The sequence below is a fragment of the Lates calcarifer genome, linkage group LG7_1 (genome assembly GCF_001640805.2).
Source record: "Lates calcarifer isolate ASB-BC8 linkage group LG7_1, TLL_Latcal_v3, whole genome shotgun sequence".
Lineage (NCBI taxonomy): Eukaryota > Metazoa > Chordata > Actinopteri > Centropomidae > Lates > Lates calcarifer.
Window position 1 is genome coordinate 11,264,309 of NC_066839.1, and position 17,527 is coordinate 11,281,835.

At 42.2% G+C, this 17,527-nt stretch overlaps 1 protein-coding gene across 1 annotated transcript in view; it reads right to left on the reverse strand.

Moving 5' to 3' along the window:
• Positions 1-17,527, reverse strand: part of LOC108895614 (NHS-like protein 1) — a 60,429-nt gene that overhangs the window by 18,651 nt on the left and 24,251 nt on the right. Inside the window, 1 exon segment of the mRNA XM_051071870.1 lies at positions 1,379-1,531. Coding sequence (XP_050927827.1) covers positions 1,379-1,531 — 153 coding nt within the window.

Here is a 17,527-nt window from a genome sequence, read left to right on the forward strand (position 1 = left end):
TAATTCCTACAGAGGTAGCTGTATCACTGTATTTGGACTGTTAAAAAACCTGCTATAACTATGAAAGGAAAATTTATTTCCCTAAGGCTTAGCTGCAACTAGGTGTGTCACCTCTAGTGAGTGGAGTCGGAATTTAAGAGCCAAAACACACATCAAGGAGTCAAACGGACAGAACAGGTGCTCCCATTGGACACCTGTTGGCTTTCAGTTAGGACCCCTGGGGCTGGGTGGTGATGACAGGCTGCTGGGATGGTGACAGGGTGAAGGGGGGGGCTGCATTAATCCCACCTCCCAGGTGGTATCTGCACGTTTGTGTACCTAGCAACATCAATATTGCAGGAAGTAACAGGCAACAGCAACAGCACAGGGGCCAAACAATGGGAAAGACAAAGAAAACCTTCAGTGTGTGTGATTGTGTGTTAGAGCAGGTGACTAAGGCTTTACACATCGTAAGCATCAGGTTACATCCGCCTCCTCCCCATTTATCTTCCTTTCTCCCTTTATCTCACTGTCCTTTTTATCTGCTGACACACAAGGCCATCCCAGCATGTAAACAACAAGCCTTTTACTGTAAAACACCACCCATGTACACCCACGCACACACACACGCCCATGTACACAGTTCTGGACCTTTTCTCACACCTGCCTCTCAAATGTTTGTCTGAGAAATGGGTGGAAAACACAGCTTTCCCAGGAACTCTGAGTGGAATCAGGTGCCAGTGTTTACAAGTATTTGCACTTCCTGTCATGGGAAAGTTGTGAGAGTATTAAAAAGTTGTCACTCTGTTGTGACTTGACTCCCAGTGTTTGTTTGACAACAAGGCTGTATCTGTTGTTGTCTACTTGTACTGGACAAACAGGAAGGAGAGGATCTCACGCTGTTGTTTTGTTGGCTAAACACAAACAACAAGTTTAGACATTTTTACAGTGCAGTGGACAAACATGACATGCCGGGGTCTTCACCTTTATGCCACGACTTTGTAATGACAATTTAATGGCATCTAGCAACATTCCCACAAGTGATATTTGTCAGTGTGTACATTTTGGTTGATTTGGCTGATTTGGATGTAAATGATTTATTGGAATTTGCTTCACAGATCTATTAGGAACTCTGGAATTTGAACTATAAGGTGTAAAACCTTATTTCACCTGTAAGTAGTCAACATGCACAAAGTGGCTAATGAATTCTCAGGCTGTGGACGTTTAGTTTCACTCTTAATGTTGTTAATATTTCATCAAATCTTTGAATATGTGAACCTGAAACAATAGAAATACACAAGAAACATCTTCCAAATGATCCTTCTAACCCAAATGTTGTCTATGGTCATGCTATATCTGGTCTATATTTGTTAAGTGTTCCATCTTGAATGATCCTTACCTCGCAGGGCGGTCTTGAGGTTGACTTTGGCCTGACGGTGGAGGTCTTCTACGCAGGGCGGCCTGCTGCCTGGTAGGAAGACGTTTTCCTGCTGATGCCATGGGGCTGTGTAATGAACCGTCCACTTGCTCTCTTCATCCAGGTTAGACACCGCTGCAGAGACATACAGAGCAGGTTATGGAAATCAGTTTATCTTATGTTTGTCTTTCAAATGTAACTGACCACAGTGGACCTCCTGAGGGACACTTTTCTACATCAGTCATCTTCTACAGTCATCGTCAAACTTAGCCACAGATGTAATATATCAGATGTCTGTGTTAGAAACATTTTGCTTCACTTCCCCAATTCTTAGATCAAGAAAACATCCTCTCCAAGTAGATCTGGCTGCAGAAAGGGTTTGTTTGTGTTTGTAGTAGAAGAGGAAGGGGAAGGACAGCGAGGTGCTTTGTAGCGAGGTGTCAGACTCCACACCAGCGACCTGACACCTCACTGAGACATTGCACAGTTAGTTGGCCACACACCTCAGAGCGAGAGCAACAAACTTACTGGAACAACTTGGAGGGAAACACTGACCAGTAGAAATTGAGCTCACACAATGTAAACACATCACTGAAAATGTAAAGAAACAAGTTCCCTTATTCTTTATAAAGCTAGAGTTAAGTCCTTTCATTGTGATAACACTGCTAAACATGGTTGCTCTTTCTATATACAGTCCATTAAACATCTAAATAGCATTCATTCAATGGGTTCAACTTCAAGTAAGACCTTTACACAGCTCAAGGTGAAGTAACACAATATGGTGCACAGCATACACAACTAGTTAAGCTGAAACCATTCAGAGAAAGTTACCAATTTTACCCTGTTCTTTATAATGTTTCTGTTCCCTAGAGCAATTCTCTCAGTCAGACATGACTGATGAAGTGTTAAGAGACAGACATTTACTCTCTTGTGGCATTTGTGAGCCACTGGAACAAATGGCTGAGGAATTACTATCCAAACTATCCAAAAATCTAGGCTTACCAAGTGAGCGAATCCAAGCCAAAGTTGGTGAACGTGGATGCAGTACTATTTCCATTTAAACAGCCAAAATGTTAGTCAAGACCACTCTCTGTGTGTCCCCGTCCTCCTGACCAAAACAACATGTCCATCTGACTGGGAGAGAGGGAGAAGTCTGGAAGAAGGGGACGGGTCATGAAAAGGGGCTGGGAGTGTGTGGAGTGTTTTTGTTTAAGGGTTTTTTCACATGTGCTAATGAGCCATGGTAGGATGCATGGTGAACGTGTGTGTCGGGGGTAGAGGTACAGGGGGGGGCCCAACGACTGCAAATTAGGTCGTTGTAGAAAGTGTGAGACAGTGTGTAACTGCTTTGATATACATATAACTCCTGACAGGCTTCTACACTGACCATTTTAAAAGCTCTTGAGTGACCAGTCCAACTTTACCCGAGCAATGTGATGACAACAGCATCGTTGAACATAGTTTTATAGACAGATTTATTGGGGACATTGCAGTGCGTCATGTCCTGCTGTTGGTAATTAATAGCATCTTAACGTCTGTCTCTACAGCTTGTTAGTGAATGGGCAGCATTAACTGCCTCTCCAGCAGAGCACTGTGTTTATTCGTTTTCCCTCTCTCTCTGTTACCAAACACTTAACAAAGTTTTTCTTCCATCGCCAATCTATACACTTTTTAAACTTCTGCTGTTACTCTAAATCTTCTCATTCCCATTTGTTGCATGCTCGGTCACGTAACAGAGCAAATACCAAACATCGCTTGTTTGCTTGAAGCTATAACAACAATATGGGTGAGGTGTACCACCTAAGGCAATACAAACTGCAGACATACAGTGTATGCCTGCCAACATCTCCAGGGCTGCAATTAACATTTATTTTCGTTGTAGATTAATCAGCAGATTCTCTTTTTAAATAATTCTGTTAATTATAATCATATTTAAAAAAGTGGAAAATGCCCATCGCTTGAAAAACTACTCAAACAATAAGTTGTTTATTAAAATAGTTACTGAATCGTTTCAGCCCTAAACCTCTTTCAGTCGCACCCATCTGGTACTGTAAGCCAATCTTATTTGAAGCTAATGTAAGTAGTAGTAAGAGTAGTAAGAGACAGCCACACCACATACCTGGGGATATCACTGAAAACTTCCAACACCAACACTTTGCTGAATGTGATGGGTAATAGCTGCTAGATATTTTGTACATGTTAACAGAGTGTCACTCTGACCGTCTGCCTGTGCTGCCTGTCAGTGTGCCTGCACCGGTCAGAATAATCAATCAAATACATCACGAGGCAAAACTGGAATGACCACAAGTTTGGACTAAGACCTACACGAGACCGACACACAAAGCCACACAGTTTCCACAAAGCCCACGCACATGCAGTTCAGCTGTAGTAGTAAATGTGAAGGTAAGGCCAGTCGCACATTTGAATCCACTGTCACAACATACCTTTGAACAAAGCATGGCTGCCCAAGCTGTGTGTGAACAGGAACACACACATACATCATCTTGCCAGGCTAAATGAGGACTATAAATACTATAAATTTCTTTCAAATACAATTAAAAATGTTCTTGCTCTCTCACACACACTCAGCACAGGTAGCCCTCCCCCACCCTCCATTTCTGACCATGGGGTTTGAATAGACCTCAGTCAGGCTATAGGCAGACCAAGGACATGGGGACTATGGACACAAAGCCTGTATTGTCCCTCTGCATCAGTCTCCACATCAGGCCTTTCAGTGCCACAATACCCCCAAGCCCCTCTTCTCTCTCTCTCTCTCTCTCACACACACACACAGTCTTACACACACCGGACTGTGGCGCGAAAGTCTTTCAGAAGTCCACTAATCCCTCTGTCAATTGACATCCTAGCTCTCCCTACACCCCTTAACAAACACAGACTGAGGGCAAACAGGCTACTGAAAACTCTGAAAGACGCAAACAACCCATGAGGTGCATCAGAGCTAAAAATGCAAAGGAGTACCTACAGTAATCCCTGGAAAAAGCATCCGCACACACACACATGCCAGAGGTATTAGCTGTCATGACTGATCAAATTATATTGACAGTGTCTACGTTAATCCCAAACTGGGTACCCAATCACCTACCAATCAATACTGAGTATTAACTTTCATGCATAATTCAATTTTCTGTGTTTCATAAAGGTCAGCATGGCCTTGGATCAGGTTAGTGTTAAGTACATAACATAAATTATGCCCTATATAAAGGAAAAACTGGTGAGAAAATTATGCTCCTCGAAATGTGTAACTGTGTAAAATTGTCGTAATGATGATTAACTAAGAGGAAATATGCCTCTTTATAGGCCCGATTGATCACATAAAATCTAACCAACTGTTTTCTGTCACATTTTAAATGGTAAAATGCTAAGAATGTTCTTCCTCTCCTCCTGAAAGACTATTTTAAACTTAAAAAAGAAAAAAGAAAAAAGCTTTGATCCCTCGGGAAGATGGACCAAATGAACCAGAGAGCCTCCAGAGTGCCCACTGAAAGTGAGCAATACTCAGTCAGTTAGGCATCTACATCCTCCTGCAAAATAAAAGCAATGGACTGCAGCGGAGTGCCAAGGTGCTCACCCAAGGAGCAAAGTGCAGGCATGTGCAAGAAGATAAGAAGAACGAAAACGCTGAGCTAATGATTAACAATATCACCTCAGCCTTGACTATAACACACACACAGGCTATAAATACACCTGAGATTAGATTTTACACAAGCAGCTTGCCCCGCATCCACCAGGTCTTTGTCAAACACAACTTAATACGCGGCCGATGATAAAATAATAGCCTTGGAGCAATAACAAATCCTCCTAATCATAATCTTCAAGGTACAAAGACATAACATGGCTTCTTTAATACCAAGCCCATGTTAGGCGAAACATTTAGACCTAAATAAAGTAGTTGTGCCAACAGTTGCCACCTTCACAAATACTATTAGGTCATTTAGTGCTAATAGTTGTCGGCTCTGTGAAGTCTTGGCCCAGTGGTTACCTGGTAACAGAGTGCAACAGAGGGTTGTGTCTGGGCTCAGCAGAGGCGACAGAGGAGGCGGTGTGCCCACAGGAAACCATTAGTTGTAATATAATGATTTACAAATCATTGAGGCTGCTATGGTTCCACTTTTAATAAAGAAAAGTCTTAATGTGGTGATGAAAATGGTTATTTAAAATAGTTGAAACAAATTTAAAGCTGTTGAAAAATTCAGGAACTCATACCCAGATAATATTCCTGTCAAAATGACTCAAAAAAAAGACTGGGACTCTATTTCGGTTTTAATTCTAACTAACTGCTGCTTCATTTGTTCTAATTTTACTGGGCACACCCAAGTCCGAACTACTCAAAACACACATTAATGATCAGCAATGAACAGAGGTAAAAATATCTTACCCTTCCTTTTGAAGTATTTAATCACAGATTTTAACGAGGTCCCGATGAACACCATTATTCCCGTTGAGTGTACGTGTCTCTCACTTGAAAAAGAAGTGCCCTAATGAAGCAATTAAAACAAAAACAAGACAAATCCAGGGAATAGGAGAGAGAAGACGGGACGACGGAGCGCTGGCGGCAGCTCTCATTCTCACCACACAGCCGAGAGTGTGAGTGTGTGTGAGCGTCTACTACGCTGACAATGAGCCTCTACCCCTATCTGTCTGGCTAAACACACACACACACACACACACACGGTCCACCGCTGCCCCCCCCACCACCACCACCACTACTACTCCTCCCTCAGGCAGTCCAGTCCTCAGAGAAACACACACACACACACACACAGCGGGAGGGGTGTAGGACCGGCCCCTCTGTTCCTCTGTGCTTTGGTTACCAAGGAGTTCTGGCTGCCTTTCCCTTTATTTCTCATCATCAGTCGTCTCCTCTCTCTCTCTCTTTCTCCACACTCTCTTTCTTCTTCACTCTGTGGGACTCAGAATATAGCCGAAAGTTAAACCTGCGTTATTAGAGCGAACAGGCGCACTCACACTCCCCTTTTTTTGTGTGTTGATTCTCATTTCATTCCTTCGCTCTCTCTCTTTCTTTTCCTCACTTTCTACCCTGCTTTGCTCTTGGAAAAAGTAATCAGCGCGCTGCCTCCTCAGCTGCCACGACAGACTCATCTGGGGAATATTTATGCATCTAATTAAACTATCAGTCACCCCTACAGGAGAACCTTGTGCAGTCTTGAAAGAAAAAAAAAACATGTTGAGCTTTTCACAAGGTATTCTCAGGAGGATGCAGCTTCCACCTGCATTTAAAGTGTAATGCAAACAGGAAACATCGTGACACACAGTACATCACGCTAATGCACAGACATTTATCTTGTTTGATCTCATTTTGCACCAGTTTATGGTTTATGAAACAGCATTACTGAAGAGGGCTGCAATGATTTCAGCTATCTAGGGTGTATAAAATAAAAAAAGGATTATGTTTTTAAATCTCTGTATGAATTTCCTTTTTTGCTCCTTTTCATTCGGATGTTTTTTATCAGCCCTTCTTCCTTTCTGATCATTCCAAGCCTGCTGTGTGTGCACATGGCCACTGAATCTGTGCCACATGAATATAGATCACATACAATCCTCCCATTGTCCAATCCACTCACTATCACTCACACACACTCCGGCACCCACCCATTCAAACACATGCAAACACGCATCTAAACGCACGCGCACACACACACACACATCCACTAAGTGAGGGACAGCCCCTCCTTTCACGACCGTATTTCTTTTCAGCCCAAATGGTAGAGGAGCGGAGGGATGGGGGGTGTGTGTGTGTGTGTGTGGAAGGGAGGGAGGGGGCTGCAACAAGAGCTTGAATGGGGCTGCAAATGATCCTTGAATTTGTGGGTAAAAAGGATTTCCCCTCCTCCCTCCCTTCCTCCCCACTAGACCTTGCTCATCTGAATCTTTCAGCCCCATCTCTGAAGTGCTGTTTGGATTTGTCTGTGTGTATATTGTTTGGTAACACTCATTGTTTCTGCATGGTCTACTGTATGTTGTGAAGTGTCTCTTTGCAGTATTAGTTGGTCGCTCTTGTCCTTGAGTTACGAAGCTGTGAATGTGGGTAATGCGAGGTCAACCGGTGTTTGACCTTTTCATCAATTCCTGCTCTTTTCAGGTAATAACTTTTCATCAGCTTTTACACAGACACAGTAGAATTACACCAGATGTCAAGTTCATCAAAAGTGGTCACCGAAATGTTTAAACCAGAGATTCAACACAGCAGGTGCCATGAAGTGTTGTTATTATATATGGTTTCTCTCCTCCTTATTAAAAGTTTCATTAATAATCTACAATCTAAAGTAATGCTCAAGCATGCCTGTCACTAAAATGTTTGGTTTAGAGGGCTTCATGTCACCACCAGAGCTGGCATAACCCCTTAATGATAACCACATAGTGATCCTACATTTATCATAGAAAAGCTTCCATATCACATTAAAGCTGAGCAGTGTAAGGTATAATTTAAACTCATTACCAAAAAAAAAGATCATTGCAGGTATTATCAAATAAACCAAATAATTATTGTAAATAAGGTAAATGAACAAATATGCATGAAATGTGATTCACAATTTTTTGACATTCTATAGACTAAACAATTACTGTGATCGATTAGTCAAATAGAAGTATGAGCAGGTTAAACAATAATCAAATCTGAAGACAGGCATGTTGGTCTGAAAAGGTTAAACCAAAGTCCTTCTCTGTGTTTTGTCGGTAGCTTCTGTTCGGCTTGTGTTATGCTGTTTGGCACGCGTACAGTATTAAGATAATTTATGCAGACGCGAGCTCGAGCAGCATCACTCATTAAAGGGCCTATTGTTCTCAGAAGTGTCAACACACATGCACACACAGACACACACACACACGTGCACACACAGTGTGACAGACAGGTCAATGACTCGATCTGCTGAAGGCTTCATATCTAGGCCACCTCTAGGATTAGTGTGATCTGTCCATTCGGCCATACGTACATACATCCTTCCGCTCATTCACTGAAGAATGGAAGCCCCCAGTGTACCCCTGCCCAAACATAATCAATTTTTCATCTGTTCATACTTTAAGCAGCATGTGAAGGAAGCGTGGAGACGCAGTGAGAGAAGCTTGGACCTCAAAAGAAGAGCTTATTTAACATGGCAGATATCAGAGATTATTATGATACTTGATAAAGAACAAATCCCACTGATATTAGCCCTTGGCAGCTGAGGCAATATAGACATAATCCTTACATCATTAATGAGAAAACATACATAAAGAATTCATGGTATTAGCTACGTGTAAATACTATTCTTAAATTCTTGCAAGATGAAATTGCTGAAATTCTTGAGGCAACTGCAACTGGCTTTAACTGTGTGGTTTTCTAATCTGTGCTGAAACTGATGACATGATCAAGCAAGCAATTTGCATTCAAACACAAAATCTCAACACATGTTCATTAGTAGTAGGCCCTATGGCAAGGCATGCAATTATCTCCACTTGTAAAACAACCAGAAGTGTGTTCACAGGAGAAGGCGACAGAAGGAAAGGGAAAAGAAGAAATTGGGGGCGATGTGAATAATTAACAAGTCTTTTTTTAAATTAGATGTTGTAATTAAGACTTAAGGTGGCAGAGTGATGATTAAAAAAAGAGAGAGATTGATGAAGGACTCCTGCTCCTCCTCCTGTCATTGCCTTGCTTTCATTTTATCTGTTCCATTTTCATACTTCATTTGGATCTCCCCATCAACCCTGCAGAGGAGGCTACACAATCTCTCTCTCACACACACCCTATTCTTTATTTTTATACCAGACTGCTTAATGTAACTCCTATTCCCTCCATCTCCAGTTCTATCATTCAATCAATCCTCAAAACACACATGTAACCCCCCCCCACTTCCGTTCAATACTACAGACTATCACACATCCGTTCAAATTCCCAAAGTGTTTGAATCTGGCATCTATACACACACACACACACACACACACACACACACACACACACACACACACACACACACACATTCCCCTTCATCTGACAGGTCTCAGCTTTTATTTTTCTAATTGGACTTAAGAAGAGAGAGTTAAGCTGACCCTCTAAAACCCCTCAACTCTACCTGATCCGCTAATGTCAAATCTCTCTCCCTCTCTTTCCTCCTCCTCTTTCCATCCCCAATTTTCTTTCCTCTTTGTCTCCTCTCTTTCTTTTAGACACAACTGCTTTCATGACTGCTAATGTAATCTAGCCTGTATTGATTTTACTTTCCCCACATCTCTATCTTTTCTTGCCATCTCTTCTTCAGGCTCTGACCTTGCACACCTTCCCCCTCAGTGGGTATAAAACGTGCGAGGTGCAGATAAGCAGGAAAACGTGAAGAGTGGAAAATGAGGTCAAGTATTTGTTTCACATATGAGCGCACACAAACACTTTGCATCTGTGTGCGTGCAGCGTCGTGGAACACACAAAGCTGCAGAGTTGTTATTAAGTCTCCCAAAGTGAACATGTGAATTGATTTAACAGAGGCAGGGCTGTTACTGGAAGGTCACTGTTTTGAACTTGGGCTCAGTGAACAAAAATAATTTTTTAAACACACACACTCCTTAAAAATTACAGGTGAAATTTACTCTAAAATTATGACAAAGAGCCATTCGCACATGACAAATAAGATGTTATGAGATTGTTCATTTAGTCTAATAAGCCAATAATAGAATAAAATGATAATATAATGTAGAAAATTATAAATATTACCTTAATACTACTGATAAAAAGCAAATTGTTTGAAAAGGAAATGTACCAAATGTCCTGAAAAATGAATAACTACATCACGACACTACATCATATTTCTCTTTCATTTCTCTTCTTCTCCCCTTTTCTATGAATGGAAATCAATAATTTATAGCATGTAGAGCAACATACTCGCTCTCCCCTTTTCTTTCATCCCTACATCTCTGTGAATGAAAGCATAACATCAGGGGTCAATGGGAATCCGATCGCTTTGGTCCTCTCCCCGAGATATAGAGTAAGGCATGAATAATCTATCAGCGAAGAGTGAGGGGGAGAGAGGAGGTATACCATATAGGGTGTACCACATTTAAATGCAGGATTTTCTTTGAAGACTGTAACGCTCTTACCATTTAAGTGTTGATTTTCCACACTAATACAGACTTACTATATGGCATCAATAGCCACCAGCCATTTATAATCAAGAAATGAGACTTCTGACATTGGTCGGTGTCCTTGAGTTGTGTGATTTTTAAAATAATGACAAATCTGTAATCAGTACAGAGCTATTAAATGGATAAAACATTGCTAGTACAAGTGTTCTGATAGTGTTAATAAGCCCTAAAGATGAGTCAGGAAAAGGTAAATGTCCATAAGAAGGAGACGACTCTCTACAGCACTCATAAATAGGCAGTTAAAAAGTTAAACTTCAAACTCCCTCCTGAATAAACACCAACTCTCGCTCATACATAACACACACACAAACACACTGAAGCCATGGTGACAGAGAGACTCGGCTGAGTAAACAAGTGGTGGTAACTGTTTTTCTGGCACTAATGATTTTAGCATGGGTTAAAGTTCCCGCGCATCACACACACAGACACACACAAACACGTTAAGTTCAATAAATTCCCGCACTTGCTAAATGACCTTTTTCTGACACCAAACTCATGCTGTCTTCCTCTCAGGCCTCCTCCCTCTCTCTCGCTGTCTGTCTCTTCATTCTGTTGCATTTCTGTCTGTTCAGCAGGCAGAGGTTACTGGGTAACTACAGTCCTCCCCCACCTCCCTCACCCCCACCCCTCTTCTGGTCTTTCCGTCTGACCTACTCCATTGAAGCAGATGGGATTCCTTCACACACACACACACACACACACACACACACACACACACACACACACACACACACACACAAACTATACAATCACGCAGACAATCTCACCATCCCACAAATGCCCTCACTTAATAGCAAAGCATATTGATAGAAAAAAGATGTAATGATTTGCCTTCACACACACAGCTCATCCTTCTACTCTCCATTTATTCTATGACTCTGTCTATCGTCAATGCAGATAGCAAACCCCTGTCTGTTCACTGTTCTCAATCAGAAAGTCAATGGCTGTTGTTTTTGGTGGTTTTCCGTGAGCCCATCAACAGTGCATCTGCATGGTAACATGCAGAGTACGGCAGGGTTAAAGAAGGTCAGACTGAAGGGGGGATCTGTGAATTTCTGGTTCAAATGTACTTCAAGCTACTGGAGAGGCTGATAACACACTTAAAGCATTAGGCTTGGAGAATTTATGAGAGTTTAAGTTTGCATTGAAAACCGCTGCATTTTGTGTGTGTGTGTGTGTGTGTCTGTGTGTAGGCTGGATTATTCTTCTCAGTGAAAAGCAGAGGGGCCTCCCTCTATAGGCTGCTCCTCCTTTGTGATCCATGAGAAAACCCACCAAGTTCGGGTGACACCCTGCAAACTACACCCTGAGCATGCACACACCATCACATAACCATCACCATCAACATAATCAGACCCCACTCTTTGTGTTTGCGTGTATCTTCACAAGCATTATTTATATGCATATCCCAGCCTTGATGTGGTGACACATGTATATTTGTGTTTTCTGTTCAAACACCATGTAGCTGTTCTCACACGGCTTGATGTGCGTGAATGTGAAATGTCTCTGAAAGAGGGGACAGCACAATAGTAATGTGGGCTGAGGAACAAGAGGGAAAAATGGTGATGGTATCAAAAGCAAAACTTTGCACAAAGACTTTCAAAAAAAAAAGGAGGGAAGAAGAAAGAGATGGGAAGCAAAGTTTGAATGCACAAAATGTTGAAAGATTCTTTGATGTGGAGGCAGAGCCATTTTGCTGAGTAGCGATGCGAGGCAGGATAGAAAAGGCAGCGTTTAGAGGGACAAAAGAAACGAGAGAGAGAGAGGAGATAAAGGCAGCTGGGAAGAGAAAAGTCAGAGGATCGGCAAATGCAGCACAAAAAGAGGGAGAGAGATAGATGGAGTGTGAATGCAAAACACCCATAGGTAGACACTCAATAAAAACAGATATTATACACAGGAAAACTGACACACAAACACACACAAAGGCCCAGCAGGCTTGGCGGTCATGCCTAATTTTCTCTCTCCTGGCGTCTGACCCGGGCGCTCCCTACTGACCCCCTTTGAAATTTAAGCCGGGATAAAAGAGAAAGAAAGACTGGAGAGAGAGCACAGATAGAGGTTATACTATGTAGCTCTGTTTGAACATGTGGACAGATGAGACTGCACTGGAGTCTAAAAACACTGTCGCGCATGTCATCTTTGTGCCTCAGTACGGTAGTGAAACAAGAACCAGCCAAAAAACCCTAAAAACAAAGACCAGGTCAACTAATGGAGAAGAAGAGCATAAACTGACAGGGAGGCGTGCAAACATTAAATAATCCTTCTTTTACATTCATTCAGTGAAGAAGCTTTTATGGCCCAATGTTAGCTTCAGCACAATAAGAGGCGGGTCACTCTTCAAATGTACACGCCTGTTGAGCAGGGAGTTAAATGCTGTTGTTTTACGAGCAAGCTGATTTGTACGCCTGAGCTTTCGCTGCCTTCAGGGAGGGTGGCAGTTTTGTTGCTAACTTGAAGCGTTTTATGTCCCAGTCAGGATGGATTTGTAGCTAACCGTCCATTTCCTCCGTGGCAACGGAGCTTTAAATCTAATGCAATCTAACCTCAGTGGCTTGTCACCCCCCCCTGAAGCTGAGCAAGACAATAAACTGATACTGAAACTGGCCCGTTGGAAAGGAGAAAGTTTTGTAGGTTGGCGGGACAACATTCAATGCATGTTTTCCTGGTGTTTGGATGGGTTCAAGTATATTAAATCAAGTGACTTTTTTTTTTTCATAATGTCTTGCTGTATGTTGGACCATTTAGTCCATCACTCAGTCCAGACTGAAACATCAACAGTATGTGATGGAATACAATGAAACTAAGTACAGACATCATGGTTCCCTGAGGATGAACTATCGTTATTGGTTTGATTATTTCTGGTTAAAAAAAAAAATCTTGTCCTTGCGTGTGACACTCATGTTTGTGTTTCGTGCCATAGCTGAACAGCACGGTGGCTGGACAGCAGGCAGGTAAGTCATTCAGTGTTGACCTTGGCTTAAGCATCGCAAAAATAACAACAGCCATTTCCATCAATTCAGCAGTTTTCTTACCACTCAGTTGATCCCTGTTTTAAATTCGGACTGGGCAGCTGTAATACATGTCTGACATGCAATCAAAAAATAATTTCCCAGCGGAAACCTCCATGTAGCCACTGGTGGTGTAACATAAAGGCAGGCCCCTGGCAGTCCTCAGACTACATTAGGAGCCATTACCATCCAGTCACAGCGTCTCCACTCATATTGACTCCTGGCCCTACACGCTCTCCAGTGGACCCTCCGAGGACCCGCCACATCAATAACCACAAGGCCTAAGTGTGTGTGTGTGTGTGTGTGTCTGTGGGTACAGTTTGTGTGTGTCCTGGGCATGCTGATAAGATATCTCACTGGCCCCTTGCATTATAATGGCTTATGGCAGGCTGACATCATTCTGGATGCTTCTGGGTGTACAGGTTATTGTGCATGTGTGGATGTGTGCCTTAAGCTGTTTCTACAATCTACTGCATTTAGTCAACAGTCCTTGTCACATATATTAATGTAGACCATAAAGTAAAGAATAAAAGCCCTTAAAGAACTGTATTATATCTGTGTACCCTTTACCTTTTTGTGTCTTTGTTTTTGCTTTTGACACATGCTCTTGCACATATAGGTTAAAAGACAATACATGTGGCTATAGTCTATAAGCATACAAGCATGTAACCACACACAATTTATTATGCACGTATGCACATCCAATGCCTGCACACACAACACTATGTTGGCTGCCACGCTGGTTTCCTGACCTACATTTCAACACCAGGGCTGTCTGTTCATCTCTCCTAAGGGCCAATGTGTGTGTCTGTGTGTGTGTACGTTTCCCCCTTCCTTGTTCATAGCGGCACAAAATCATTAATCCATTTTTATAATTAACTTCAACTTCACACAAAATGTCATAAATCTGATACAAATATACTGATACGACACAATGCTGAATGATGCACTTGTTGTCCACTGTGTGTGTATGTGTGTGTGAGTTTAAAGCCTCACACTAAAACCTCACAACTGGCTTAATTAAAAGTGTGATGTGAATAATGTCCAAGTTGTGACACTGACAGAAAGCAACAGGCAGCAGCTAGAATATTACTTCATTTACTTTAACAATATGATTAATTAGCATCAATATTTCACTGCATATTTTACGCTGACGGTGTTCAGCTGACACTCCAATTAAATGTGATTTACCAGACGACAGCAGCGTTAGTTTAATTCCCAATCACCAGCAAAACAAACATCAGCACAGGTGAAAATAAAACAGAAGGTAGACAGGTAGAGGTAATGAATATTTTTTATTCTACAGAGCTGTGCAAATGAGCTCGAGCAGGGCATGCAGTCGTGCATTGCTTCTGCTGTTACCATGCTCAGCCCATCCTGCTGACGAGAGGGTCTTGTCTGATTTGGACACAGAAGCACAGAGACAGACAGAGCTAATTTAGGTTAAGTGCCTCCAGTAGCTCAAGGGCACAAAGCAACAAGCCACCTGGGGCTAGCCTGTATCACAGAGGGGAAAGCCGAATGTGTGTGTGTGTGTGTGTGTATCGGGTAGATTCAGCATTACCAATGGGAAGTGGGTTAAAGCCATATCATGGGTGCATGTGTTGTTATCTACAGTCCTTCCACCACTGGAGCAAAATTGACACTGTAGTGTTTGACCCATTTCCCACATTGCACCTCACTTCTCATCAGCAACAACAGTAGGTCATTTGGGGAGGGGAGCAGGGTTTCCAGCACCAAGGCATCCAATCAACAATCAGAAATTCAACCAACTGCCCAATGACCACAAATATAGGAAGCGAGCAAGACAATCAGCCTCGAGGCGATGGCACAATCAGGGTGTAAGATTTGAAATCGGATGCCAGTTCTGGTGGCTGGTATTGATCACTGTTACTAACCAATACATTTACAACACATCACTGAATTTGGCTCTGTTCATCAGGTCCATCACATTGATCCAATTTACATCTCCTCTCTGTTAATTGGTTTGTCAGAGACCAAACTTCAGATTGTTTTCATATCATGAAAACTAAGACCACTGACATATATATATACAATTAAATAGTTCTAGGAATGATCTCCAACTGCTGCCTCAAGGTCTTGCTGTGAGTCGCTGTCCAGGTGAACCCCTGTTGTCTAATGTCACCTGCAATTTTGCCAGTTTCTCTCGTTTCTCTGTGACTGTCATCTACGATGAATGAAAGAACCTATAAAACAGGGCAGAACAGGGAGTCTTATACAAAAATTTGAGTCTCTAATTATGCCTGTAATCACATATCATCAAGTAAAATGAAGCAATTTGCATCAAGTCTTCAGGCTAACCATGGTCTCTGCACTATAAAGACGAGTATAAGGTCAGAACAGCACCTCCTGCACTTGAATTTGGTGCCTTGCTCAACAACATCAACCAAAACTATCTTCTTTATGGTGTAAAATATTTCCACATCTGGTTTTAGAATTATCATCAGAAGTACTTCTGCATAGATGTTGTGGTAATGTAACGCTACCACAGTACCACAGTATTACTGTGAGTGTGTGTGTGTGTGTAATCCCAGGGTAAAGACAGAGAGGGTTAAATATGTCTCAGGACAGGCTTAGCGCTCACAGTCTGACGTAGATCAGTATCATCTGTAAAACACACACATATGTACACACACACTGAGACACTGTGATTGGTGGTGTCATCTGACTTATCAAGCAGACTCTGGGATGTATTTTGCAGAGGTGTGTGTGTGCGCTGTGCACGCACATGCGTCTATTAAGCCTGCGTTCCACTATTGATAATCCAATGTTGAGACCTCGTCTGGGAAAAAAGCAGAACCCCAAATCCACTTAACCCCTCCTCTTTCCCCATCCTTCTTTAATAAACCACCCCTTCGCCTCCCTCTCCCTCTGTCCCTCCTCCCTTCTGCCCCATCTGAGCAATAATGGATGGAAGGATGGAGGCATTAATAGAGAGAGCAGACCTCTCAGTGAATGCACCGTCCTAATGAGCCCCCAGGGAAACGAGACTAGCTCCCTGATCAAATACTCCCAAAATTTAGGACCACCATTATTCCAAATTAAATTCCACATGACACCTCATGTGTCTCTTTTTGGTGTAGATAAATGGGCGCATAGTGTCTGACGGCAATTAATTCAGTCTTAATTCTATTTGGTAATTACCATAATTCCATCAATGTTTATTTAATCCCACACATTAAAGCTTTTTTGTGTGTGCTGTAAAGTAACTTCTATATTCATAAAAACTGATGATTCACAGATGATCAACTTTAAAAATAAGGACTGGAGACACAGCCCTGTCATCCACTGACTGAATCCCTCCACCTGTCTGTATTATAATGCCACCTTGTGGTGAAAATAAGCAACAACTGAAACAAATGTAATTGGTTTTCCAGTGTCATCCTCTTTGAAAACAGTTAACTAGGAATTTAAGTTTCTGCTGTAAACAAACAAAATTAGAGTAAAACTGTCATCAGGTCACGCTCCCCTGTGGTTTTACAAGCAAAGGAAATGGCAGCAGCTTCTTTTCCTCTACATTTTTCCTTCTTTTTTTGTCTTTAACCCTAATCCATGCATGCGTGCGGACTCGAAAAAGAGACGTTGCCATGGTGAGGACAACTCATTAACGAGACAGATTTAAAGAGGCTCTTAAAATCACTTTCTCTCCTCTGCCTCCCTTCTCTCACTCCTTTTGTAATCAGTCTCTATGGGGGGACATGAGCTTTTCAGAGGCTCAGCTTTGCTTTCTGAGGCTTAATGGAAACTCCAGCTGATTGGGACATAAAGGGGCCTGTGGCTGAGGAGCAGGCAAGAAGAAGGAGGCTCAGGCTTGGGGTACATAGCAGAGGAGTGAAGGGTTTGTGCCTGATAAAGAGAGCTAGAGTGATAAAAGATGAGACAAGTAGAGCAAAAGTGTCCAGAGCAGCCACTTTTTTTCTTGTGTGGTCACTGGCATTTTAACATTTAT